The sequence below is a fragment of the Oncorhynchus keta genome, chromosome 29 (genome assembly GCF_023373465.1).
Source record: "Oncorhynchus keta strain PuntledgeMale-10-30-2019 chromosome 29, Oket_V2, whole genome shotgun sequence".
In the NCBI taxonomy this organism is placed as follows: Eukaryota; Metazoa; Chordata; class Actinopteri; order Salmoniformes; family Salmonidae; genus Oncorhynchus; species Oncorhynchus keta.
This window is the reverse complement of record NC_068449.1, coordinates 2,168,364-2,193,291: the sequence shown is the minus strand read 5'-3', so window position 1 is coordinate 2,193,291 and position 24,928 is coordinate 2,168,364. Positions and strand designations below refer to the sequence as shown.

Genomic DNA, 24,928 nt, shown 5'->3' with positions numbered 1-24,928 from the left:
AATGAACCCTCACTACTAATGAACCCTCACCTGTCTCTTAATGTCTACTAATGAACCCTCACCTGTCTCTTAAAGACTACTAATGAACCTCACCTGTCTCTTAAAGCTGACTACTAATGAACCTGCCTCTGTGTTTCAGTGCGTATGATGTGGCTGTGGTGGGTGGAGGCATCGTGGGCCTGGCCTCAGCCAGAGAGCTCATCCTCAGACACCCCACGCTTAGCTTCATTCTGCTGGAGAAGGAGAAGGACCTGGGTAAGTGGTGGGCAGGGAGGGAGGAGGTCACTAACTTGACGTTCCTGTTAGCCCGGGGTGCATTCATTAGTCGGACACCGTTGCAAAACATTTTTTTGCACTGTTCCAAACGGAAAACATTTCACAAGGGGAAAAAACGTTTCTATTGTGCCACTCTGTCCTGGTCTTTGCCGTCAGCCAATCACATTCTTATGTTATCACCACAGTTCAAATCAAATCAAATGTATTTATATAGCCCTTCGTACATCAGCTGATATCTCAAAGTGCTGTACATAAACCCAGCCTAAAACCCCAAACAGCAAGCAATGCAGGTGTAGAAGCACGGTGGCTAGGAAAAACTCGCTAGAAAGGCCAAAACCTAGGAAGAAACCTAGAGAGGAACCAGGCTATGTGGGGTGGCCAGTCCTCTTCTGGCTGTGCCCGGGTGGAGATTATAACAGAACATGGCCAAGATGTTAAAATGTTCTTCTTTGTGCTTCTTTACCTACAACCTTATTGGGGAATGAACACTGTTCCGTGCCCCATCCTCAGCCATCCACCAAAGTGGCCACAACAGTGGTGTGATCCACAGTGGGATTTACTACACCCCGGGTCTCTGAAGGCCCGTCTCTGTGGCAAAGGGGCCGCTATGGCCTACGAATACCTGGACAAGAAAGGACTCCCCTATAAGAGGTGTGGAAAGGTGAGTTCTCTCAAATACGTCTAATCCACATCGGGTTTGGCCTTAGGGCTGTAGATGTTGTTTACCGTGGTTTAGTAAATATTGATGAGTAGACGTATCGCTTGGATTTGGACCTCAAAGTATTTTTCTTTCCCTAAAGCGCCTATTGTCATTGTAGCTGAATTTAGTATGATCTTCTATCCAGGTCCCCCCCCCTCGCAAAAGGAGGTTTCTAACCTCAAGGTTGAATAATGGTTCAAAGGTTATACTAAGGTTAAAACATCGTAGTATTTGCTAGTATCGTTTCACATTTTGTGCATGACATGTTTCACCTTAACCGGTCTACCATTTACAGTATATCAGGGGGTGTGTCAATGCTAATCAGATCATTGTGGGGAGCGGTTGATGGAGCTCGGGGTGCGATTTTGTATTTATGGTCTAATTTCATTTGTATTTACCTGCAGCAACTGGCTTACAGGGTCATGGCTTCTTGCCGAGCGGTTAGAGCGTTCGGCCAGGGTCGTGGCTTCTTGCCGAGCGGTTAGAGCGTTGGGCCAGGGTCGTGGCTTCTTGCCGAGCGGTTAGAGCGTTCGGCCAGGGTCGTGGCTTCTTGCCGAGCGGTTAGAGCGTTCGGCCAGGGTTAGAGCATGGCCAGGGTTCTTGCCGAGCGGTTAGAGCATTCGGCCAGGGTCGTGGCTTCCGAGCGGTTGCATTCGGCCAGGGTCGGGCTTCTTGCCGAGCGGTTAGAGCATTCGGCCAGGGTTAGAGCGTGGCTTCTTGCCTAGCGGTTAGAGCGTTCGGCCAGGGTCGTGGCTTCTTGCCTAGCGGTTAGAGCGTTGGGCCACTTCGAGTGTTGGGCTGTTACAGGTTCGAACACCCAGAGACGATCAGATGAAAAAAAATCTGTCTGCCCTTGAGCAAGGCACTTCACCCTAATTTCCTCTATGGGCGCTGTATTACTATGACTGACCCTGTAAAACAACACATTTCACCGCATCTTATCTGGTATATGTGACAATGGAAACCTTTTTTTTTTTTACTTATAGAACGGTCTCTTCCTGTGTAATACGGTCTCTTCCTGTGTAATGCGGTCTCTTCCTGTCTAATGCGGTCTCTTCCTGTATATTCATTCCGACTCCTTTGTGGTGTTTTCTGTTGTTCTTTGAAAAATAAAGATAAAGTTGATCACACAACGATGTGCTGGTCATGTCTATGGCTTGGCCTTTGTGTTGGCAGCTGATCGTCGCTGTGGAGCGAGAGGAGATTCCCAGGCTCAAAGCGCTGTACGAGCGAGGACAGAAGAACAACGTGCGTGACCTCACCATGATAGACGCCAAGGGGATCCGAGAGAGGAGCCCTACTGCAGGGTGAGAGAGTGAGGGAGAGAGAGCCCTACTGCAGGGTGAGAGAGAGAGAGAGAGAGAGCCCTACTGCAGGGTGAGAGAGTGCAGGGTGAGAGAGAGAGCCCTACTGCAGGGTGAGAGGGAGAGCCCTACTGCAGGGTGAGAGGGAGAGCCCTACTGCAGGGTGAGAGGGAGAGCCCTACTGCAGGGTGAGAGGGAGAGCCCTACTGCAGGGTGAGAGGGAGAGCCCTACTGCAGGGTGAGAGGGGTGAGTGGGAGCCCTACTGCAGGGTGAGAGGGAGTGACTGCAGGGTGAGACCCCTACTGCAGGGTGAGAGAGAGACCCTACTGCAGGGTGAGAGAGAGAGCCCTACTGCAGGGTGAGAGGGAGAGACCCTACTGCAGGGTGAGAGTGAGAGAGAGAGAGCCCTACTGCAGGGTGAGGGAGAGAGCCCTACTGCAGGGTGAGAGAGAGAGCCCTACTGCAGGGTGAGAGAGAGAGAGCCCTACTGCAGGGTGAGAGAGAGAGAGCCCTACTGCAGGGTGAGAGAGCAGGGTGAGAGAGAGAGCCCTACTGCAGGGTGAGAGAGAGAGCCCTACTGCAGGGTGAGAGAGAGAGCCCTACTGCAGGGTGAGAGGGAGAGCCCTACTGCAGGGTGAGAGGGAGCCCTACTGCAGGGTGAGAGAGCCCTACTGCAGGGTGAGAGAGCCCTACTGCAGGGTGAGAGAGAGAGAGAGAGAGAGAGCAGGGTGAGAGAGAGAACCCTACTGCAGGGTGAGAGAGAGAGAGAGCCCTACTGCAGGGTGAGAGTGAGGGTGAGAGCCCTACTGCAGGGTGAGAGGGAGTGAGCCCTACTGCAGGGTGAGAGAGAGAGCCCTACTGCAGGGTGAGAGGGAGAGAGCCCTACTGCAGGGTGAGAGGGTGAGAGAGCCCTACTGCAGGGTGAGAGAGTGAGAGAGCCCTACTGCAGGGTGAGCCCTAGAGGGTGAGAGAGCCCTACTGCAGGGTGAGAGAGAGAGCCCTACTGCAGGGTGAGAGAGAGAGCCCTAGAGAGAGAGAGCCCTACTGCAGGGTGAGAGAGAGAGAGAGACTGCAGGGTGAGAGAGAGCCCTACTGCAGGGTGAGAGTGAGAGAGCCCTACTGCAGGGTGAGAGAGAGAGACCCCCTACTGCAGGGTGAGAGAGAGAGAGAGAGAGCCCTACTGCAGGGTGAGAGAGAGCCCTACTGCAGGGTGAGTGAGAGCCCTACTGCAGGGTGAGAGAGAGCCCTACTGAGAGAGAGAGCCCTACTGCAGGGTGAGAGGGAGTGAGCCCTACTGCAGGGTGAGAGAGAGAGACCCTACTGCAGGGTGAGAGAGCCCTACTGCAGGGTGAGAGAGAGAGCCCTACTGCAGGGTGAGAGAGTGAGAGAGAGAGCCCTACTGCAGGGTGAGAGAGCCCTACTGCAGGGTGAGAGAGCCCTACTGCAGGGTGAGAGGGTGAGAGAGCCCTACTGCAGGGTGAGAGGAGAGCCCTACTGCAGGGTGAGAGAGCCCTACTGCAGGGTGAGAGTGAGAGAGCCCTACTGCAGGGTGAGAGTGAGAGAGCCCTACTGCAGGGTGAGAGTGAGAGAGCCCTACTGCAGGGTGAGAGTGAGAGAGCCCTACTGCAGGGTGAGAGAGAGCCCTGAGGGTGAGAGAGAGCCCTACTGCAGGGTGAGAGGGAGAGCCCTACTGCAGGGTGAGTGAGAGAGCCCTACTGCAGGGTGAGAGGGAGAGAGCCCTACTGCAGGGTGAGAGGGAGAGAGCCCTACTGCAGGGTGAGAGGAGAGAGCCCTACTGCAGGGTGAGAGTGAGAGAGCCCTACTGCAGGGTGAGAGTGAGAGAGCCCTACTGCAGGGTGAGAGAGAGAGAGCCCTACTGCAGGGTGAGAGTGAGAGAGCCCTACTGCAGGGTGAGAGTGAGAGAGCCCTACTGCAGGGGTGAGGGTGAGTGAGAGAGCCCTACTGCAGGGTGAGAGTGAGAGAGCCCTACTGCAGGGTGAGAGTGAGAGAGCCCTACTGCAGGGTGAGGTACTGCAGGGTGAGAGTGAGAGAGCCCTACTGCAGGGTGAGAGTGAGAGAGCCCTACTGCAGGGTGAGAGTGAGAGAGCCCTACTGCAGGGTGAGAGTGAGAGAGCCCTACTGCAGGGTGAGAGTGAGAGTGCCCTACTGCAGGGTGAGAGTACTGAGGGCGAGAGCCCTACTGCAGGGTGAGAGCCCTACTGCAGGGTGAGGGTGAGCCCTACTGCAGGGTGAGGGTGAGAGCCCTACTGCAGGGTGAGGGTGAGAGCCCTACTGCCCCTACTGCAGGGTGAGGGTGAGAGCCCTACTGCAGGGTGAGGGTGAGAGAGCCCTACTGCAGGGTGAGTGAGAGAGAGAGACCCCTACTGCAGGGTGAGTGAGAGAGAGACCCCTACTGCAGGGTGAGAGAGTGAGTGTGAGAGAGTGTGAGAGATATATTCAAGTCTCTTTACTAAGATGCTTCATAGTGAAAGTTCAGGCTAGAGTCTGAAATTACACCCTATTGCCTATACAGAGCACTACTTATGGCCTGGTTTGGAAATTACATCATATTCCCTGGTGAAAAATAGTGCTCTTTTATAGGGAACAGGGTGCCATTTGGAACACAGCCCCAGTGTAAACGGCTTTATGGTTAAACTCTTCCTTTCAGGGTCTGATGGCCCTGGACTCTCCTTACACTGGCATCGTGGACTGGAGGCTGGTGTCACTGGCATATGGCAAGGACTTCCAGGAGGCAGGAGGGACCGTGGTTACTGAATATGAGGCTAGTGACATGGCCATGGTGAAGGAAAGCCCCGCTGGCAACACGGACGGTATCTGTTCCATACTTTCCTCACCTCAGAACACTCATACATTTGATGAAAGATGCACTTGTGAATGTATTTTTTTTTTTTTTTCTTCAAAACATTTCAGGAATGAAATATCCCATCGCTATCAGAGATTCAAAGGTAGGCGTGCGTGTGTGTGCGTGTGTGCGTGTGTGTGTGTGCGTGTGTGCGTGTGTGTGTGTGTGTGTGTGCGTGTGTGTGTTAAATTATCAGAAATATCAGAAAATGTTTTTTGTTTTTTTGTTTTTAAGGTGTAACTAACGTGTGTGTGTGTGTGTGTGTGTGGTCTCCTCAGGGTACGGAGGTAAGGTGTCGGTATGTGCTGACCTGTGGTGGTCTGTACTCTGACCGCCTCGCTCAGATCTCTGGCTGCAGTCCAGACCCTCGCATTGTCCCCTTCAGAGGAGATTACCTGGTCCTGAAGCCTGAGAAACACTACCTGGTCCGGGGCAACATCTACCCCGTAAGTCCTCTAGAACACCTTCTACCCCGTAAGTCCTCTAGAACGCTGTCTACCCCGTAAGTCCTCTAGAACGCTGTCTACCCCGTAAGTCCTCTAGAACGCTGTCTACCCCGTAAGTCCTCTAGAACGCTGTCTACCCCGTAAGTCCTCTAGAACGCCTTCTACCCCGTCCTTCTGTAGCTCAGTTGGTAGAGCATGGCGCTTAGAACGCCAGGGTAGTGGGTTCGATTCCTCTAGGACCACCCATACGTAGAATGTATGCACACATGACTGTAAGTCGCTTTGGATAAAAGCGTCTGCTAAATGGCATATATATTATATATATATTAAGTCCTCTAGAATGTCTGCCCACATCCTCTAGAACGCTGTCTACCCCGCGTCCTCTAAAACGCCGTCTACCCCGTAAGTCCTCTAGAACGCCGTCTACCCCGTAAGTCCTCTAGAACGCCGTCTACCCCGTAAGTCCTCTAGAACGCCGTCTACCCCGTAAGTCCTCTAGAACGCCGTCTACCCCGTAAGTCCTCTAGAACGCCGTCTACCCCGTAAGTCCTCTAGAACGCCGTCTACCCCGTAAGTCCTCTAGAACGCCGTCTACCCCGTAAGTCCTCTAGAACGCCGTCTACCCCGTAAGTCCTCTAGAACGCCGTCTACCCCGTAAGTCCTCTAGAACGCCGTCTACCCCGTAAGTCCTCTAGAACGCCGTCTACCCCCTCTAGAACGCCGTCTACCCCGTAAGTCCTCTAGAACGCCGTCTACCCCGTAAGTCCTCTAGAACGCCGTCTACCCCGTAAGTCCTCTAGAACGCCGTCTACCCCGTAAGTCCTCTAGAACGCCTTCTACCCCGTAAGTCCTCTAGAACGCCTTCTACCCCGTAAGTCCTCTAGAACGCCGTCTACCCCGTAAGTCCTCTAGAACGCCTTCTACCCCGTAAGTCCTCTAGAACGCCTTCTACCCCGTAAGTCCTCTAGAACGCCTTCTACCCCGTAAGTCCTCTAGAACGCCTTCTACCCCGTAAGTCCTCTAGAACGCCTTCTACCCCGTAAGTCCTCTAGAACGCCTTCTACCCCGTAAGTCCTCTAGAACGCCTTCTACCCCGTAAGTCCTCTAGAACACCTTCTACCCCGTAAGTCCTCTAGAACACCTTCTACCCCGTAAGTCCTCTAGAACACCTTCTACCCCGTAAGTCCTCTAGAACACCTTCTGCCCCGTAAGTCCTCTAGAACACCTTCTACCCCGTAAGTCCTCTAGAACGCCTTCTACCCCGTAAGTCCTCTAGAACGCCTTCTACCCCGTAAGTCCTCAGACCCTTCTACCCCGTAAGTCCTCTAGATCTTCTACCCCGTAGATGGTCCTGAAGCGCCTTCTACCCCGTAAGTCCTCTGGCCTATCACCCCGTACCTCTAGAAGATTTACATTCTAGTCCTCTAGAACGCTCATATCCAGAGTCCTCTAACAGCCCGTGAGTGCATGCATTTTTCTTACTGGTCTACCCAAGTCCTTGGCCAGAACCTTCAACCCCGTTGATTTTGGGATTCAGGAATGTCAGATGGTTAAGTCCTGTAGAACACTTCTACCCCGAAGGATGTCTCTAGCTTCCTGGTTGTTCCTACTGACAGACACCTGTCTCCCCGTAGCTTCCTCTAGAACACAGTGACCCGAAGATGTCCTCTATCTTCCTGGTTGTATGTCTGACCCTTTAGCCCCTCTAGCTTCACTTAGTTGTAAGGACAGATGGATCTCTAGCTGTTAGTTGTATTGACAGACGGATTCTATAGCTTCCTGGTTGTCACACTGATAAGATTTACATTCTAGTTGTTTAGCAGACGCTCAGACCAGATGTCTCAGCTTGCATGGTTTTTTACTGATAAACGGATGCCTCCAGCTTCCTGGTTGTTGTACTGAATGACAGATGGTTAAGTTCTGGTTGTTGTGCTGACAGACGGATGTCTCTAGCTTCCTGGTTGTTGTACTGACAGACGGATGTCTCTAGCTTCCTGGTTGTTGTACTGACAGACGGATGTCTCTAGCTTCCTGGTTGTTGTACTGATAGACGGATGTCTCTAGCTTCCTGGTTGTTGTACTGACAGACGGATGTCTCTAGCTTCCTGGTTGTTGTACTGACAGACGGATGTCTCTAGCTTCCTGGTTGTTGTACTGACAGACGGATGTCTCTAGCTTCCTGGTTGTTGTACTGACAGACGGATGTCTCTAGCTTCCTGGTTGTTGTACTGACAGACGGATGTCTCTAGGTTCCTGACCCTAAGTTCCCCTTCCTGGGGGTCCACTTCACCCCGCGGATGGACGGCAGTGTTTGGCTGGGTCCCAACGCCGTCCTGGCCTTTAAACGAGAAGGATACAAGCTGTACGACTTCGATGCCCGGGACTTTGGAGATGCACTTTCATTCAGGTATAGTACTTAGAAGTTAGGAAGCAATGTCATTTAGGTGTCAAATTTGGAAGGTTGGTTAAATATCATCTCTTAGTTATCGTTCCCCTCGACATTTCAGTCTAGTAGAGAGCTTCCCCTTTACATGCCATTTCAATCTGGCAGGGAGCTTCCCCTTTTCATTCCATTTCAATCTAGTAGGGAGGTTCCCCTTTTCATTCCATTTCAATCTAGTAGGGAGGTTCCCCTTTACATTCCATTCCAGCAGGGAGGTTCCCCTTTACATTCCATTCCAGCAGGGAGGTTCCCCTTTACATTCCATTCCAGCAGGGAGGTTCCCCTTTACATTCCATTCCAGCAGGGAGGTTCCCCTTTACATTCCATTCCAGCAGGGAGGTTCCCCTTTACATTCCATTCCAGCAGGGAGGTTCCCCTTTACATTCCATTCCAGTAGGGAGGTTCCCCTTTGCATTCCATTCCAGTAGGGAGGTTCCCCTTTACATTCCATTCCAGTAGGGAGGTTCCCCTTTACATTCCATTCCAGTAGGGAGGTTCCCCTTTACATTCCATTTCATTTCAGTCTAGGGAGGTTCCCCTTTATTCCATTCCATTCCAGTAGGGATGTTCCCCTTTACATTCCATTCCAGTAGGGAGGTTCCCCTTTACATTCCATTCCAGTAGGGAGGTTCCCCTTTACATTCCATTCCAGTAGGGAGGTTCCCCTTTACATTCCATTCCAGTAGGGAGGTTCCCCTTTACATTCCATTCCAGTTTCATTTCAGTCTAGAAGAGGTTCCCCTTTACATTCCATTCCATTCCAGTAGGGAGGTTCCCCTTTACATTCCATTCCAGTAGGGAGGTTCCCCTTTACATTCCATTCCAGTAGGGAGGTTCCCCTTTACATTCCATTCCAGTAGGGAGGTTCCCCTTTACATTCCATTCCAGTAGGGAGGTTCCCCTTTACATTCCATTCAGGGGAGGTTCCCCTTTACATTCCATTCAGGGGAGGTTCCCCTTTACATTCCAGCAGGGAGGTTCCCTTTACATTCCAGCAGGGAGGTTCCCCTTTACATTCCAGCAGGGAGGTTCCCCTTTACATTCCAGCAGGCAGGTTCCCTTTACATTCCAGCAGGGAGGTTCCCCTTTGCATTCCATTCCAGTCTAGTAGGGAGGTTCCCCATTCCAGTAGGCAGGTTCCCCATGAGGACTAAATCCAACTGGTATCCAAGTTAATTTAGATTTCCATGGAACCTCTGGACTTGTTTCTCTTGATAAATGACTCTGCTGGATGACCGAAGCAGACATGTATCTCTGCTGTTTCTCTCTCTCTGTAAAATGTCTCTCTCTCTCTGTGTGTGTTCCAGAGGTCTGCAGAAACTGGTGATGAATAACCTAGTGTATGGTGTTGGAGAGATGTACAGAGGGGTGTTCATCGGAGCTCAGGTCAAGATCTTAAAGAAGTTCATCCCAGAGCTGTCTCTAAGCGACGTACTCAGGTACATCGGATTCTGAATGTTAATTCCAGGGGCCTGGGTGTAAATGAAGCATCTCAGTACCTGATACACAGACGTCATCAGCCAGGGCCACCTATCACTGAGACGTTCCAACTCCTCACCTGGAACGTTCTCAAGATGCTGAGTCCACACTGATTGGTCAAATCACTGCCCTCCTGTGGATGGTTTCCAGCTTGGTGTCTTTTCAGCAGGACTTGAACCACAGATCTTCTGCCTCTTCCTTTTTGATGTGACATATCGCAGCTTTTTGATAAGATTCTCTTTTTCTATCCGGTTTGAGGGACCAATATTGAATGAACTGATTTCCATAAACATTTATCCACAGCCTTTTTTCAGCAGTTACTTGAACCACAGATCTTCCGTCTCTTCCTTTTTGATGCCCAGAGCAGAGAAAGTAGCCTCCATTTCGATAGGGCAGGGAAGCCCCGGCAGCCAACTTCAACTGGGTAAACTCAGACACTTCATCCCTTTTGTCTCGCTCATCATCTGCCAGGATTGCATACTCCTTCTTGCGCTGGTATGCCTGTATGCCACACCTGTCTTTGGGGAACTGTTTCTGACCATCGCCAGGTTTATTATTATTTTATTTCTCTTTCCATATGATGATGTCTGGATGGAGAGTGCTGACAACAGTGTCGGGTTCACATGCGTCTGTTCAGGTTCAGCAGACATCTCCCATGGCTTGTTCCAGGATGCTGTCCTTCCTGAAACGGGCTCTGCTCCCAAAGGCCTGACAAAGCTGATGCAGTGACCTTTCTTGGTGGGAGTTCTTTTCTTTCCGCTCCTTCTCGATGACGTCGTCCAATTTCCCCTCAACTTGGTCATGCCTCCATCTGTAAGTGTCCTTGGCGAGAGGGTGAAAGTGCGGGATGTTAAAACATGCGCCGTGGTGCCAGGTTTGTTGTTACACCGAGAGGGCCCCCACCCTATGTAAGTTAGCGTGGGGTGTTAGCGTGGGGTGTTAGCGTGGTTTACGTGGGGTGTTAGTTAGCGTGGGGTGTTTTGTTACGTGGGGTGGGAGCGTGTCATCAACGGACGGATCTTAACAGGAACTGGATTCTGGCAGACTCCATCCTCCACAGCTCTCTGAGATTCCTCTCTGTTGTTTCCCACCTTGACCAGGCTCTCAACCCCCCCCACCACTACTTTGACCCTACTCTGTTTCTCCTCCGTTTTGCTGACTTCCTGCTATAGCAGAGTGCCTTCTTTCGGTGGTGTTAGCTTTGAGCCTTTTGGCAGATGTTCCCCACTATGTCCACCGTGCTGCAGTCCAGGCTCCCAGCCTGGTGGACGGTATTTGCCAAATCATTTTCCTTTGTGTTCTGACCTCAAATCAATGGCACTTGTATCTTCAAGGTCTTTGGGCCTCAGGGACTCCAATCTGGCTTTTTGCTGTTTCCAATTATTCTACCAGTGATGAAATTGGTAGTTTTGTTATTCTACTGTACAGGCCCACATTTGAGATTGGGAGGATTGATCAAATTGAAAAATCAAGTCTGCTGGCCATGTTACCTTGTCCCTGTGAGCTCAAAACTGATCAGAATCAATCACATTTATTTTTAAAAAGCCCTTTTTTAGGCCCTTTTCTTTTTTACATCAGCCGATGTCACAAAGTGCTGTACAGGAAACCCAGCCTAAAACCCCAAACAGCAAGCAATGCAGATGTTTAAGCACGGTGCTATGGAAATCATCATCCTTCTGACAGATCTGTTAATATTTATGACCCCAAATCTGAAGGAGGGTTGTGGACAATAGAGGCTAGGGGTTTGTTTTGAACTTAAAATGTGCACTATGCAGAAATCGTGTGGTTTTTGCGCCATTTCCTGGTTGCTAAAATTCGAATAGTTCCCCTACTTTCAGTGTGACAAAACAAAACTAGATGATCACTGTACCATCTAAACCGGCTGTCAAATCTATTTTAAATAACCTATAATGTTGTATTTTCAGATGTTTTGAAACTGAGTGTACAAAACCAAATTTAAAACACGCAAAAAAACAATTTAAGAACCGGAAGTATAATTTTTTTTTTGCTCGCATAGAACAGCTTGTTAGACTTGTTTGATGAGAATGACAGATCTATAACTCTCATTTCTATGTGAATTTCATTGGTAACGCCCAAAATGTGACATATCGCAGCTTTTTGATAAGATTCTCTGTTTCTATCCGGTTTGAGGGACCAATATTGAATGAACTGATTTCCATAAACATTTATCCACAGCCTTTTGTACAGAAATGGTTATTTTTCTCTTCCCATTACAGAACTAGTGTGTTGCCAGTGATTTATGTTAATGTTCTCTCTAGTGTTATTTTTTTTGGGGGGGGTCTGTGTTTCCATCTACAGTACATTTGGAAAGGATTCAGACCCCTTGACTTTCTCCACATTTATTTATTCCACATTTATTTATTCCACATTTATTTATTCTGGATTTAAATGGTATTTCCCCCTCAGTCTACACACAATACACCATAATGACAAAGCAAAAACCGGTTTAGAAATTTTTGCTGATTTTATTAAAAATAAAAAACAGAAATACCTTATTTACATAAGTATTCAGACCCTTTACTCAGTCCTTTGTTGAAGCACCTTTGTCAGCGATTACAGCCTCGAGTCTTCTTGGGTATGACGCTACAAGCTTAGCACACCTGTATTTGGGGAGTTTCTCCCCATTCTTCTCTACAGAGCCTCTCGAGCTCAGTCAGGTTGGATGGGGAGTGACGCTGCACAGTTATTTTCAGGTTGGGTTCTAGTCTGGCTGGGGGGGGCCTCTCAAGGACATTCAGAGACTTGTCCCAAAGCCACTCCTTGGCTGTGTGATTTGGGTTGTTATCCAGTTGGAAGGTGAACATTCGCCCCAGTCTGAGGTCATGAGTGCTCTGGAGCAGGTATTTTTTTTCTCCCAAATTTCGTAGTATCCAATTGTTAGTAGTTACTGTCTTGTCTCATCGCTACAACTCCTGTACGGGCTCGGGAGAGACGAAGGTCGAGAGCCATGCGTCCTCCGAAACACAACCCAACCAAGCCGCACTGCTTCTTAACACAGCGCGCATCCAACCCGGAAGCCAGCCGCACCAATGTGTCGGAGGAAACACCGTGCACCTGGCCACCTTGGTTACCGCGCACTGCGCCCGGCCCGCCACAGGAGTTGAAAAAGGATATCTCTGTACTTTGCTCCGTTCATCTTTCCCTCAATCCTGACTAGTCTCCCAGTCCTTGACGCTGAAAAACATCCCCACAGCATGATGCTGCCACCACCATGCTTCACCGTAGGGATGGTGCCAGGTTTCCACTCCAGACGTGACGCTTTGCATTCAGGCTAAAGAGTTCAATCTTGGTTTCATCAGACCAGAGAATCTTGTTTCTCATGGTCTGAGAGTCCTTTAGGTGCCTTTTGGCAAACTCCAAGCAGGCAGTCATGTCTTTAACTGAGGAGTGGCTTCCGTCTGGCCACTCTACCATAAAGGCCTGATTGGTGGAGTGCTGCAGAGATGGTTGTCCTTCTGGACGGTTCTCTCATCTCCACAGAGGAACCCTGGAGCTCTGTCAGAGAGACCATCATGTTCTTGGTCACCTCCCTGACCAAGGCCCTTCTCACCTGATTGCTCAATTTGGCCGGGCGGCCAGCTCTAGGAAGGGTCTTGGTGGTTCCAAAATTCTTCCATTTAAGAATAATGGAGGCCTCTGTGTTCTTGGGGACCTTCAATGCTGCAGACATTTCTTGATACCCTTCCCCAGATCTGTTCCTCGACACAAACCTGCCAAGGAGGTCTACGGACAATTAATTTGACCTCATGGCTTGGTTTTTGCTCTGACATGCACTGTCAACTGTGGGACCTTCTATAGACAGGAGTGTGCCTTTCCAAATCATGTCCAATCAATTGAATTTACCACCGGTGGACTCCAAGTTGTAGAAACATCTCAAGGATGATCAATGGAAACAGGATGCACCTGAGCTCAACTTCGAGTGTCATAGCAAAAGGTCTGAATACTTATATGAAGAGGGTATTTCTGTTTTATGTAAATGAGGTATGCTTTTTATATTTAATGAATATGCAAAAATGTCTAAACCTGTGTTCGCTTTGTCGTTATGAGGTATTGTGTGTAGATTGAGGGGGGTGGTAGCAATTTTAGAATAAGGCTGTAACGTAACAAAATGCGCATAAAGGAACGGGGTCTGAATACTTAATGCCCTGAATGTGCTGTAGGTCTGACTGAGGACTTGGGAAGAGCAGAATTAACAACCGTTTTGCACCATCGAGACAGTTATTTGCGTTAACCCATGTTTTACAGTTAGTCATTATGTAAATGCCGGATGAAAAAAATGGCACTGAGGTCACGGCCCTGTGAGTCACTGGAGCACGGAGGGAGGTCGCGGCCCAGTGAGTCACTGGAGCACGGAGGGAGGTCGCGGCCCAGTGAGTCACTGGAGCACTGAGGGAGGTCACGGCCCAGTGAGTCACTGGAGCACGGAGGGAGGTCGCGGCCCAGTGAGTCACTGGAGCACGGAGGGAGGTCGCGGCCCAGTGAGTCACTGGAGCACTGAGGGAGGTCACGGCCCAGTGAGTCACTGGAGCACTGAGGGAGGTCACTGGAGCACTGAGGGAGGTCACGGCCCAGTGAGTCACTGGAGCACTGAGGGAGGTCGCGGCCCAGTGAGTCACTGGAGCACGGAGGGAGGTCGCGGCCCAGTGAGTCACTGGAGCACTGAGGGAGGTCACGGCCCAGTGAGTCACTGGAGCACTGAGGGAGGTCACTGGAGCACTGAGGGAGGTCACGGCCCAGTGAGTCACTGGAGCACTGAGGGAGGTCACTGGAGCACTGAGGGAGGTTACGGCCCAGTGAGTCACTGGTGCACTGAGGGAGGTCACTGGAGCACTGAGGGAGGTCACGGCCCAGTGAGTCACTGGAGCACTGAGGGAGGTCGCGGCCCAGTGAGTCACTGGAGCACTGAGGGAGGTCGCGGCCCAGTGAGTCACTGGAGCACTGAGGGAGGTCACGGCCCAGTGAGTCACTGGAGCACTGAGGGAGGTCACTGGAGCACTGAGGGAGGTCACGGCCCAGTGAGTCACTGGAGCACTGAGGGAGGTCACTGGAGCACTGAGGGAGGTCGCGGCCCAGTGAGTCACTGGAGCACTGAGGGAGGTCACGGCCCAGTGAGTCACTGGAGCACTGAGGGAGGTCACTGGAGCACTGAGGGAGGTCACGGCCCAGTGAGTCACTGGAGCACTGAGGGAGGTCGCGGCCCAGTGAGTCACTGGAGCACTGAGGGAGGTCGCGGCCCAGTGAGTCACTGGAGCACTGAGGGAGGTCGCGGCCCAGTGAGTCACTGGAGCACTGAGGGAGGTCGCGGCCCAGTGAGTCACTGGAGCACTGAGGGAGGTCGCGGCCCAGTGAGTCACTGGAGCACTGAGGGAGGTCGCGGCCCAGTGAGTCACTGGAGCACTGAGGGAGGTCGCGGCCCAGTGAGTCACTGGAGCACTGAGGGAGGTCGCGGCCCAGTGAGTCACTGGAGCACTGAGGGAGGTCGCGGCCCAGTGAGTCACTGGAGCACTGAGGGAGGTCGCGGCCCAGTGAGTCACTGGAGCACTGAGGGAGGTCGCGGCCCAGTGAGTCACTGGAGCACTGAGGGAGGTCGCGGCCCAGTGAGTCACTGGAGCACTGAGGGAGGTCACTGGAGCACTGAGGGAGGTCACTGGAGCACTGAGGGAGGTTACGGCCCAGTGAGTCACTGGTGCACTGAGGGAGGTCACTGGAGCACTGAGGGAGGTTACGGCCCAGTGAGTCACTGGAGCACTGAGGGAGGTCGCGGCCCAGTGAGTCACTGGAGCACTGAGGGAGATCGCGGCCCAGTGAGTCACTGGAGCACTGAGGGAGATCACGGCCCAGTGAGTCACTGGAGCACTGAGGAAAATCGCGGCCCAGTGAGTCACTGGAGCACTGAGGGAGGTCGCGGCCCAGTGAGTCACTGGGGTCACGGATGTGGAGGTGGAAACACCAAAGTCTGAGCCTTTTTGTTGTTGTTGGTGAAACACTGCCGCAAGTCCGTAGTGGAAATACTGTGTGTGTGTGTGTGTTGTGTGTGTTTTGTCTGTTGCAGGGGGGTCCAGCAGGGGTGAGGGCCCAGGCTCTGGACCGCGATGGGAACCTGGTAGATGACTTTGTGTTTGACGTTGGTGTCGGGGATGTGGGCAGCAGAGTCCTCCATGTACGCAACGCTCCCTCGCCCGCCGCCACCTCTTCCCTGGCCATAGCAGAGATGGTAGCAGACGAGGTGGAGAGACGTTTCAGACTCTAAAAACTCAAGAGGCACTCTTCGGATGCTCACCAAATGGCATCCTATTCCCTACTTTTTGAGTTCTGCGCACAACTTTTGACCAGAGCCCACAGGGAATAGGGTGGCATTTGGGGTGTACTTACACTTCCCCAGTGGAAGGAAGTAACAACATTGATCCATCTGATCCAGCTGCACGTCCATCTAGTGATTATAGTGAAGCGGTGATGATGCTGATCTCAGGTCAGTTCTGCATTTTCCCCAATGGTTAGTTTGGAGTGGGGGTGAGTGTATGCTGATCCTGGATCTGCGCCAAGGGGAAACTTCACCAGGAAATTATCCATCCAATCTGTTAACTACTGCTCACTGGTCCAGCATCTATCTGCGTCAGCAGAGTGGGGTTACAAAAATCTGCTAACTTCCCAGGTTTTCCAGAAATCCAGGTTGGATGTTTCCAGGATTATCTGCTTAGTTCCTCCTTAATTGCAGGAATATTCCAACAGGGATTTCTGGAAAACTTGGGAGGTTTGTAAAAGTTACTGGAATTTGCAACCCGACAGCAGAGTGGTCAGGCCAGAATGGAGTAGACAGAGTAGACTGGAGAATAGAGTAGACTGGAGAATAGAGTAGACTGGAGAATGGAGTAGACAGAGTAGACTGGAGAATGGAGTAGACAGAGTAGACTGGAGAATGGAGTAGACAGAGTAGACTGGAGAATAGAGTAGACTGGAGAATGGAGTAGACAGAGTAGACTGGAGAATAGAGTAGACTGGAGAATGGAGTAGACTGGAGAATAGAGTAGACTGGAGAATGGAGTAGACAGAGTAGACTGGAGAATGGAGTAGACAGAGTAGACTGGAGAATGGAGTAGACAGAGTAGACTGGAGAATAGAGTAGACTGGAGAATGGAGTAGACACAGCAACATGTACTCAATGAAGCATGTAAAGTGCATTTGGAAAATATTCAGACTCCTTGATCCCCCCCCCCACACACATTTTGTTACAGCCTTATTTTACTCAATCGACACACAATACCTTATAAAGCCTGGTGCTACCTAAGCCTGATTGGTCCTACATTAAAGACATTTTAATGAGCCCAATCCCAAAAAAGCCCAAATAATTGTGCTATTTTCCAATAGATATATCATATACACATGACAGAAAAACATAAATTCCCATAGGGGCGGCAGCGTAGCCTAGTGGTTAGAGCATTGGACTAGTAACCGGAAGGTTGAGAGTTCAAACCCCGAGCTGACAAGGTACAAATCTGGTTCTGCCCCTGTTAAATAAAAATAAGAACATGTTCTAAAAAAAAATAAAGGTAAAAAAGAAAAAAAATAGATGGAGCTATAGATGAAGCTAGCTATATGCTCTCTTGGGTAAATAAAACTAGCTCCAGTAGGCTAATCTGTTTTGAGTGTGAACTGTATTACTGTACTGTAATATATTATACGGACTAGAATTACGTACATCATTTCTAACCATGAGAGAGGGAGAGAGAGCATGCAATTCTGGTGCAGCACATGCGGCCCACAAAGTTACAAGTATAGGCTAGCGATTTTGATTTATAATTTTGAAATATAATAGTGCCTATTTGCATAATTAGTAGGCAGACGCATATGTAGCTTTTACATTTCCCCCTTATGTCATTAGCCTACGTCCCCTCTCTATTGTTGCTTCATTCCGTACCTGGTTTTCAACAGTTAAATGAAATGTTTCGTGTCCTAAATCATTCTAATGACATCTTTGAATAATTATAGGACTAGAATTCGATGCAGGAGGCTTTCACTTCTCTTCACGAAGATTGAAGGGTTCTGTGTCTGAATAAATAACTGCTATAGTCTACCGCCATCACTCTTTCAAACGATGTGGATGATAGGTCTACGTGCGTTCCAGACTGAGCAGGGCTGAATGATGGATGAATCAACGAGCAGGGTGGGGACAGAGGCCGCAGAGAAGACACATTTAGACCTCGCATATCATTTCACCGCATGCTGTTCATATAAATAATGTATTATAATTTATCGGGTTCTCACAGTTATTTATCCGGCGGGAAATGAGTGGTTTTGGCCAGTAAATCTCAGTAACCGTGTTCCCGCCGTTCAACCCATGTCCATGCTACCGAGGACCAGTTTTCCAGACACAGATTAAACCTAATCTTGGACTAAAAAGCGAATAAAATGGAAAATCTCCGTAGAAATAGCTTTTATACCGACCCCTTAACGTTTGGAATGTAGTTGGATGCACCAAAAATGAGTTGGTTGCACAGATGATACCAAGAATTCACCAAGAATGTTCTAAATTAAAGACCTGCTCCACTGTGGTCCTGTATTCTCATGTGATCCCTCTCATTGCTTTGGTTTTGGATAATGACAATGTACAGTAGTGCTAAAAATATGTTGGTGTTCTCCACCATTTCTGCTTTCTGATTTTGTTTTTTGTTGACGCACTGATTTTTAGGACGTTTAAAACCATTTATTTTTATAATAAACTGAAAATATTTATCGAAGTTTTGCGGTAAGAATACTGCCATTTTTCATTTTGCCGCAGTCACATTCTTTGACAGTGATTGGTTTTGAAAAACGGTGTGATTTTGGTTAGCCTGTTTACTGAGATGATATGAAACGGTTTAATTAATTTGTCTACGAATTATAATTCTCTCATTTTGTGATGTGTGATGTGTGAGGTGTACAACTCCAGAGACAAATGTTTATTACAGAAATTCGATGTATTAAATAAATGACTTTTCCCCATTATTGTTGGTGCAGTATATTGGGAATCTTGTACGAATATGCAGGATAATGACTTGGTTGTAAGAATTACATAGTGTACAAAACATTAGGAACACCTCTTTCCATGACATAGCTTTCACCTGGTCAGTCTATGATCCCTTATTGATGTCACCTGTTAAAATCACCTAAATCAGTGTAGATGAAGGGGAAGAGCAAGTTAAAGAATGATTTTTAAGCCTTGAGACATGTATTGATTGGGGATGGCCAGCAATGTCAGAAGAAGAGGAATATTGGGACAGGGTAACAGGTGGATTTCTGAGGGAGGAGGAATGGGGGGAGGAGAAAGAAGTCGGAGGGGGTTAGGAAAAAGAGGAATATTGGGACAGGGTAACAGAGGTGGATTTCTGAGGGAGGAGGAATGGGGGGAGGAGAAAAGTCGGAGGGGGTTAGGAAAAAGAGGAATATTGGGACAGGGTAACAGAGGTGGATTTCTGAGGAGGAATGGGGGAGGAGAAAGAAGTCGAGGAAAAAAGAGGAATGGGGGGTAACAGAGGGGGAGGGAGGAGGAATGGGGGGAGGGGGATGGAGATGGCGTGTCGAAGAAGATTCATGCCGAGCACAAACGGAGTGACCCGCGTGCCAGACGGAGTTCTGGAGGTGAAATGGAAGTGAATGAGGGCGAGATAAGGTGTGGAAAAGAGCTCTGAGTCCAAGCCTGCCGTCCATGGGCCATTTTCTTGCTTTGTGTTTAGGAATAGAGCACCATTGGAAATGAGTGATTCCTGAGGTAGCTTTACACGTGCAGGTGGAGAAATTGAAGTGTTTGTGGCGTTTGGTGCCACGCAGACCCGGTGGTGAAACAGCAGTCACTGTCTGTCCTTTTTGAGTCTGACTTTTTAGCTGACAAAGTCATGTCAACTGTACAGGTTGCCCATGTTGCTGGGGATCAGAAGTGTACGGTGCAAGAGAGGCAGGTGGAGGTGGTCAGAGTAGTGCGGAAGGTGTCATGCTGAGGCAGTGAAATAGAGGATGGGTCAAGGGTGAGGGATCCTGAAAGGATCAATAAGGTTGGCTTCATAGCAACTGTTATCAACTCCCGCACCTCTCTGATTCAGAGGTGTTGGGTTAAATGCGGAAGACACATTTCAGTTGAATGCATTCAGTTGTACAACTGACTAGGTATCCCCCCTTTCCCTGTACAACTGACTAGGTATCCCCCCCCTTTCCCTTTACAACTGACTAGGTATCCCCCCTTTCCCTTTACAACTGACTAGGTAACCCCCCCTTTCCCTGTACAACTGACTAGGTATCCCCCCTTTCCCTTTACAACTGACTAGGTATCCCCCTTTCCCTTTACAACTGACTAGGTATCCCCCCTTTCCCTGTACAACTGACTAGGTATCCCCCTTTCCCTTTACAACTGACTAGGTATCCCCCTTTCCCTGTACAACTGACTAGGTATCCCCCTTTCCCTGTACAACTGACTAGGTATCCCCCCTTTCCCTGTACAACTGACTAGGTATCCCCCCTTTCCCTTTACAACTTTATCCCCCTTTCCCTGTACAACTGACTAGGTATCCCCCTTTCCCTGTACAACTGACTAGGTATCCCCCTTTCCCTGTACAACTGACTAGGTATTCCCCCCTTTCCCTGTACAACTGACTAGGTATCCCCCCCTTTCCCTGTACAACTGACTAGGTATCCCCCCTTGTCCCTTTCTCAACTGTATTGCAGAAATGGAACCCAAAGAACATTCACTCATCCAACTAACCTTGCCAACTGTGGGAAGTGTTGGGAGTTTATTTGTTCAAATTTTACCTTTATTTAACCAGGTAGGCTAGTTGTGAACAAGTTCTCATTTACAACTGCGACCTGGCCAAGATAAAGCAAAGCAGTGGGACACAAACAACAACACAGAGTTACACATGGAATCAACAAACATACAGTCAATAATGGGCCAGCATCCCTGTGGAATGCTTTCAGACTCCCTTGAAGTCCATTTCCATGATGAACTGAGGATGTCCTGAGGGGAAAAGTGGGTGCAACTCAATATTAGGAAGGTGTTCCTAATGGTTTTGTACACTAAGTGGACATTATTTCTCTCGTCATTCCCCTGAATGTGTGAGCACGGTCCTTTGATGTCCACGTGGGGGCAGGATCTTACAGTACAGTAACCGAACTGCACAATGGTGGAAGCTGACTCACAGTGAAATCATGTAAGCCTATTTTATTACAGCCACTACTGTTTAATTAAACATAGTCACATGTTAAATATGTTCCCGTGAAGTATGATTTAAAATTAAAATAAAATAATGTTATTTTCGGTTTCTGAGTTACTTAATTTCAAAAGGTGGATCCAATTGAAATCATGCAAAAACAACCTGTCTTTTAATGACATAGGCAATAATGATAAACTAACAAGGTATACTTATTTTGTTAAACTATAAATAAAGTGAGGTACATTAAACTTGTGGTCCTTCCCCACCCCACACTCTTTCCCTGGACCGAAGTGGGTTTTCCCCTCCACGCACCCTGTGTTTACGCAAACTCACTGCCGGTCTACGCAGGACGCAAAGTGAACTGGCCGAGATTCGGCCACCCGACGATGAGTTAAGAGTTGAGGGACGAAACATCTCCAACGATAACAACAACAACAACAAAAACAACACATCAACAAAGCGCTTCTTGTGCCACTGGACACTGGATAAACATGCCTCTCTGACTTATTCTAAATGGGATTGTTATTGAAGTGCGCGATTTAACCCGATGCGGAAAAAATATGATGGGGATGATTGTCGAAGTAAACACAGGAGAAAGTTTACTCCTTTTGGAATATGAATGAATAGTCTTGATGCCACAACACAGCTAACTCACAGTGCACCAAGGCCACGATAGACAGCCTTTGCATACAGATGTCTTCTCTCTAGCTAGCTAGCTAGGTGATAGCGCTTAGCGCTAAGTTACAATAGGCAGTAACATTATACGTTCAGTCGTGACATTTAATTGACATGGCTAACTAGCTGGCTATATGTTTTTTTTTTTAAATTTGATCTACCAGGCTAACTATCTAAAATAGCAATATAGTTTGCCAGTTAGCTAACTAGCTAATCGTTGGTTTATCTAGTTAGATAGAAACGCTTGAAAGGAAAGCCCGAGTTGGCTAACTAATTAGCTAGCGCACTAGGCGAGCTAACATATCAACTAGCTAGTAAATGAGACCGCTAACGAGTTGCTAGCCTAGCATAGCATAGCCTAGCATAGCCTAGCTTAGCACTTTGTCCAATTTGAATCTCAGGTTATCGCTAACTAGTTTATATATGTGCTTTGCACTTCAATTAGCTCGCTAACAGTGTAAGACATGTTTTTTTTTTCTCTTTATTTTTCTTTCTAGTTAGCATTTCCAAACTTTGCTCGATTTAGTGTACGGTTTAGCTAGTGTTTTATATATATATATATATCTCTTAGTTAGCTCAAGCTGCCTTTCCACCGTGCCTGGACTGACCGACCCGCACCAGGACACGCCGGGGCCGATGCTGACAGTCCGGATCACGGCAACAGTAAGGAGCCATGCAGCCGCAACAAATATACGACTTTTCAAGTGACGAGAACAGTCACAAATGGCGAGGCCTCTTCGTCCAAGCGTTGCGAAAGGTAAATTTATCAACCATATGAAAGCATTTATATATATATATATATTTTTTTTTTTGACGTGGTGAGTTGATGGAAGCAATAGTTACTGACATGTCTGTAGCAACTGTTTGTTATTTCATTATAATTGTATACACGTGTTGTCCACTGTAAATTATACGGCGTTAACACAGGCCAACAACAAAACATATGCAACTTGGCTCTGAGTCAGAGCGTCAAATGTCTACTACATGTTGTATGTAGGCAGAATCTGAATGGTCCTTCCTTGTTTTCAAGAAGATAATGTTTTGGAACGCACCCCCCCCTTCAATACAGATGCAGGGCCTACATGTAAAAGTGAAACAAGAGTGACGTTATCCAATAACCTTATTTGAGATCAGAGCCCGAACTGAAATGAGTGGGATGGCTCTTAATCATTAACTACCTTGTAATGCTGCATTTGCCTTGTGTAGAAAGGTTGCCAGAAAACCATCTATCCCGCAGCCTCTCGCAATATGGATTAGCCTGCTATTAACGAGGCAAAAGCAACATGAGTCCATGTTTAGTGTCCTGTTTCTCAAGTCACCGGTTTCAAAACTTGTGTTTTTTTTTTTAAAAAGGAAGTTTCGAGATGACAAGCAGCTTCGCAGCACAGCCCTCCTAAACATTTTGATTAACGCAACAGTTTCCATCATTGAATGTGAATAGGCCTATTGGTTCTAATAGGGCATCTTCTTGCAGCGGTGCTTCAGTCAAGATTGTTTTTTTTGCATCCACATTTCTTACAGTAGCAGCCAGCCAGGTTCACCATAGAGAGCAAGCAAAAGGAGCTGATGCACTTGGAGGTTTAGCCTGGCTCAAATGCACCTTGCCTATCCCAATTCAATGAGACAACAGCCAAACGCTCAGTATAGATGGGTTGGTTGTTTTGTAACAAAACTGACACGTGCACAACAGACAGGGTTGGCTTAGATCAGGGGTGTCAAACTCATTCAATGGAGGGCCTAGTGTCTGTGTTGTTTTTTCCCCCCTTTCAATTAAGACCTAGACAACCAGGTGAGGGGAATTACTTACTAATTAGTGACCTTAATTGATCAACCAAGCACAAAGGAGGAGAGAACCCTCAGACACTCGGCCCTCCGTGGAATGGAGTTTGACACGTGGCTAAGATTGACATGTAAAATATTTAGTCTCCAGTGTTTTATTGAAAACATAAATACATATATGCACAATGAGCACATGTGTTGTCTCAAATACATCGTTACAATTGTTGGTTAGCAAGCTAGCAATTTTTGTTGTTGTTGCCCTATTAGCATAGACGTGGCATCAGTCAAAGCACCTCAACAAGACATGGTGTCAAGAACAAGATAAAACTAGCTGAAACGAGCCGCCTACGATTCCCCACACGGCAGCTTCTCGCTGTTGTTGGTAGCTGTCTGGCCAGAATCACAAGGCCTAAGAAACTTGGAGTTAGTTAATGGGGTAATGCTTGGTCTTACATTAGGGCTGAGCAATATGGTCAAAATATTATATCGATGTATCTAAAAAAAGAAGAAAAAAACGTAAAAAACAATTGGACGGTATGATTGTATATGCCAGTATTTTTAGTTTTTGATTAGCAAAAGTTGTACATTTGCTTTGAGTAGTGAGTGATCCTCGGATGGCAAAACATACATTCTAAGTGATTTCAATGGGTCTTTCTCAGGGTAGCCTAGTGGTTAGAGTGTAGAGGCGGCAGGGCAGCCTAGTGGTTAGAGCGTAGAGGCGGCAGGGCAGCCTAGTGGTTAGAGTGTAGAGGCGGCAGGGTAGCCTAGTGGTTAGAGTGTTTGATGAGTAACTGGAAGGTTGCAAGTTCAAACCCCCAAGCTGACAAGGTACAAATCTGTCGTTCTGCCCTGAACAGGCAGTTAACCCACTGTTCCTAGGCCGTCATTGCAAATAAGACTTTGTTCTTAACTGACTTGCCTAGTTAAATAAAGGTAAAATAAAAAAATAAAATTCTGATTGGTTTATACGGTTCAACTTCAACCAAAACTAATTTTTCGCACTTTTATCATTTCGGTATTTGCAAGTGGTGGAAAAAGTACCCAATTGTCATACTTGAGTAATTTTCTGCTTATGGTATCTATACTTTTACTCAAGTAAAAGTGAAAGTCACTCAGTAAAATACTACTTGAGTAAAAGTCTAAAAGTATTTGGTTTTAAATATACTGAAGTATCAAAAGTTAATGGAATATCTCAAATGTACTTAAGTATCTAAAGTAAAAGTGTAAATAATTTCAAATTCCTTATATTAAGCAAACCAGATGGCACAATTTTCTTGTTATTCTATTTTTTAATGTATGGATAGCCAGGGGTACACTCCAACACTCAGAGATCATTTACAGATAGCCAGGGGCACACTCCCAACTCTCAGACATCATTTACAGATAGCCAGGGGCACACTCCAACACTCAGACATCATTTACAGATAGCCAGGGGCACACTCCCAACTCTCAGACATCATTTACAGATAGCCAGGGGCACACTCCAACATTCAGACATCATTTACAGATAGCCAGGGGCTACACTCCAACATTCAGACATCATTTACAGATAGCCAGGGGCTATACTCCAACACTCAGACATCATTTACAGATAGCCAGGGGCTATACTCCAACACTCAGACATCATTTACAGATAGCCAGGGGCTATACTCCAACATTCAGACATCATTTACAGATAGCCAGGGGCTATACTCCAACACTCAGACATCATTTACAGATAGCCAGGGGCTATACTCCAACACTCAGACATCATTTACAGATAGC

General features: G+C 48.1%; 2 protein-coding genes and 2 long non-coding RNA genes across 15 annotated transcripts in view; all 4 read left to right on the top strand.

The window, feature by feature from the left end:
- Positions 1-24,928, top strand: part of l2hgdh (L-2-hydroxyglutarate dehydrogenase) — a 41,410-nt gene that overhangs the window by 14,543 nt on the left and 1,939 nt on the right. The window contains 11 exon segments of the mRNA XM_052485609.1: positions 140-255; positions 787-846; positions 849-937; positions 2,153-2,270; positions 2,305-2,318; positions 4,950-5,112; positions 5,213-5,247; positions 5,423-5,590; positions 7,840-7,997; positions 9,341-9,471; positions 15,587-16,989. Coding sequence (XP_052341569.1) covers positions 140-255; positions 787-846; positions 849-937; positions 2,153-2,270; positions 2,305-2,318; positions 4,950-5,112; positions 5,213-5,247; positions 5,423-5,590; positions 7,840-7,997; positions 9,341-9,471; positions 15,587-15,783 — 1,249 coding nt within the window. The 3' untranslated portion in view covers positions 15,784-16,989.
- Positions 8,008-8,930, top strand: LOC127913492 (uncharacterized). 5 transcript variants are annotated; one of them, XR_008085725.1, is made up of 4 exons: positions 8,008-8,310; positions 8,435-8,527; positions 8,631-8,723; positions 8,805-8,930. It is a non-coding gene; the product is annotated as an uncharacterized LOC127913492 (long non-coding RNA). The 5 variants fall into 5 exon arrangements; XR_008085723.1 differs by having other exon boundaries at positions 8,008-8,341; XR_008085726.1 differs by having other exon boundaries at positions 8,008-8,372; positions 8,693-8,723.
- LOC127913490 (uncharacterized) lies at positions 13,120-15,554 on the top strand. 8 transcript variants are annotated; one of them, XR_008085718.1, is made up of 5 exons: positions 13,120-13,856; positions 14,238-14,315; positions 14,517-14,594; positions 14,631-15,155; positions 15,291-15,552. It is a non-coding gene; the product is annotated as an uncharacterized LOC127913490 (long non-coding RNA). The 8 variants fall into 8 exon arrangements; XR_008085713.1 differs by having other exon boundaries at positions 14,352-15,155; positions 15,291-15,554; XR_008085715.1 differs by lacking the exon at positions 14,238-14,315 and adding an exon at positions 14,073-14,129 and having other exon boundaries at positions 14,352-15,155; positions 15,291-15,554.
- The window catches only part of sos2 (son of sevenless homolog 2 (Drosophila)), a 145,375-nt gene continuing 141,486 nt past the window's right edge, over positions 21,040-24,928 (top strand). The window contains exon 1 of the mRNA XM_052485607.1: positions 21,040-22,142. Coding sequence (XP_052341567.1) covers positions 22,059-22,142 — 84 coding nt within the window. The 5' untranslated portion in view covers positions 21,040-22,058. The remainder of the gene's footprint in view (positions 22,143-24,928) is intronic.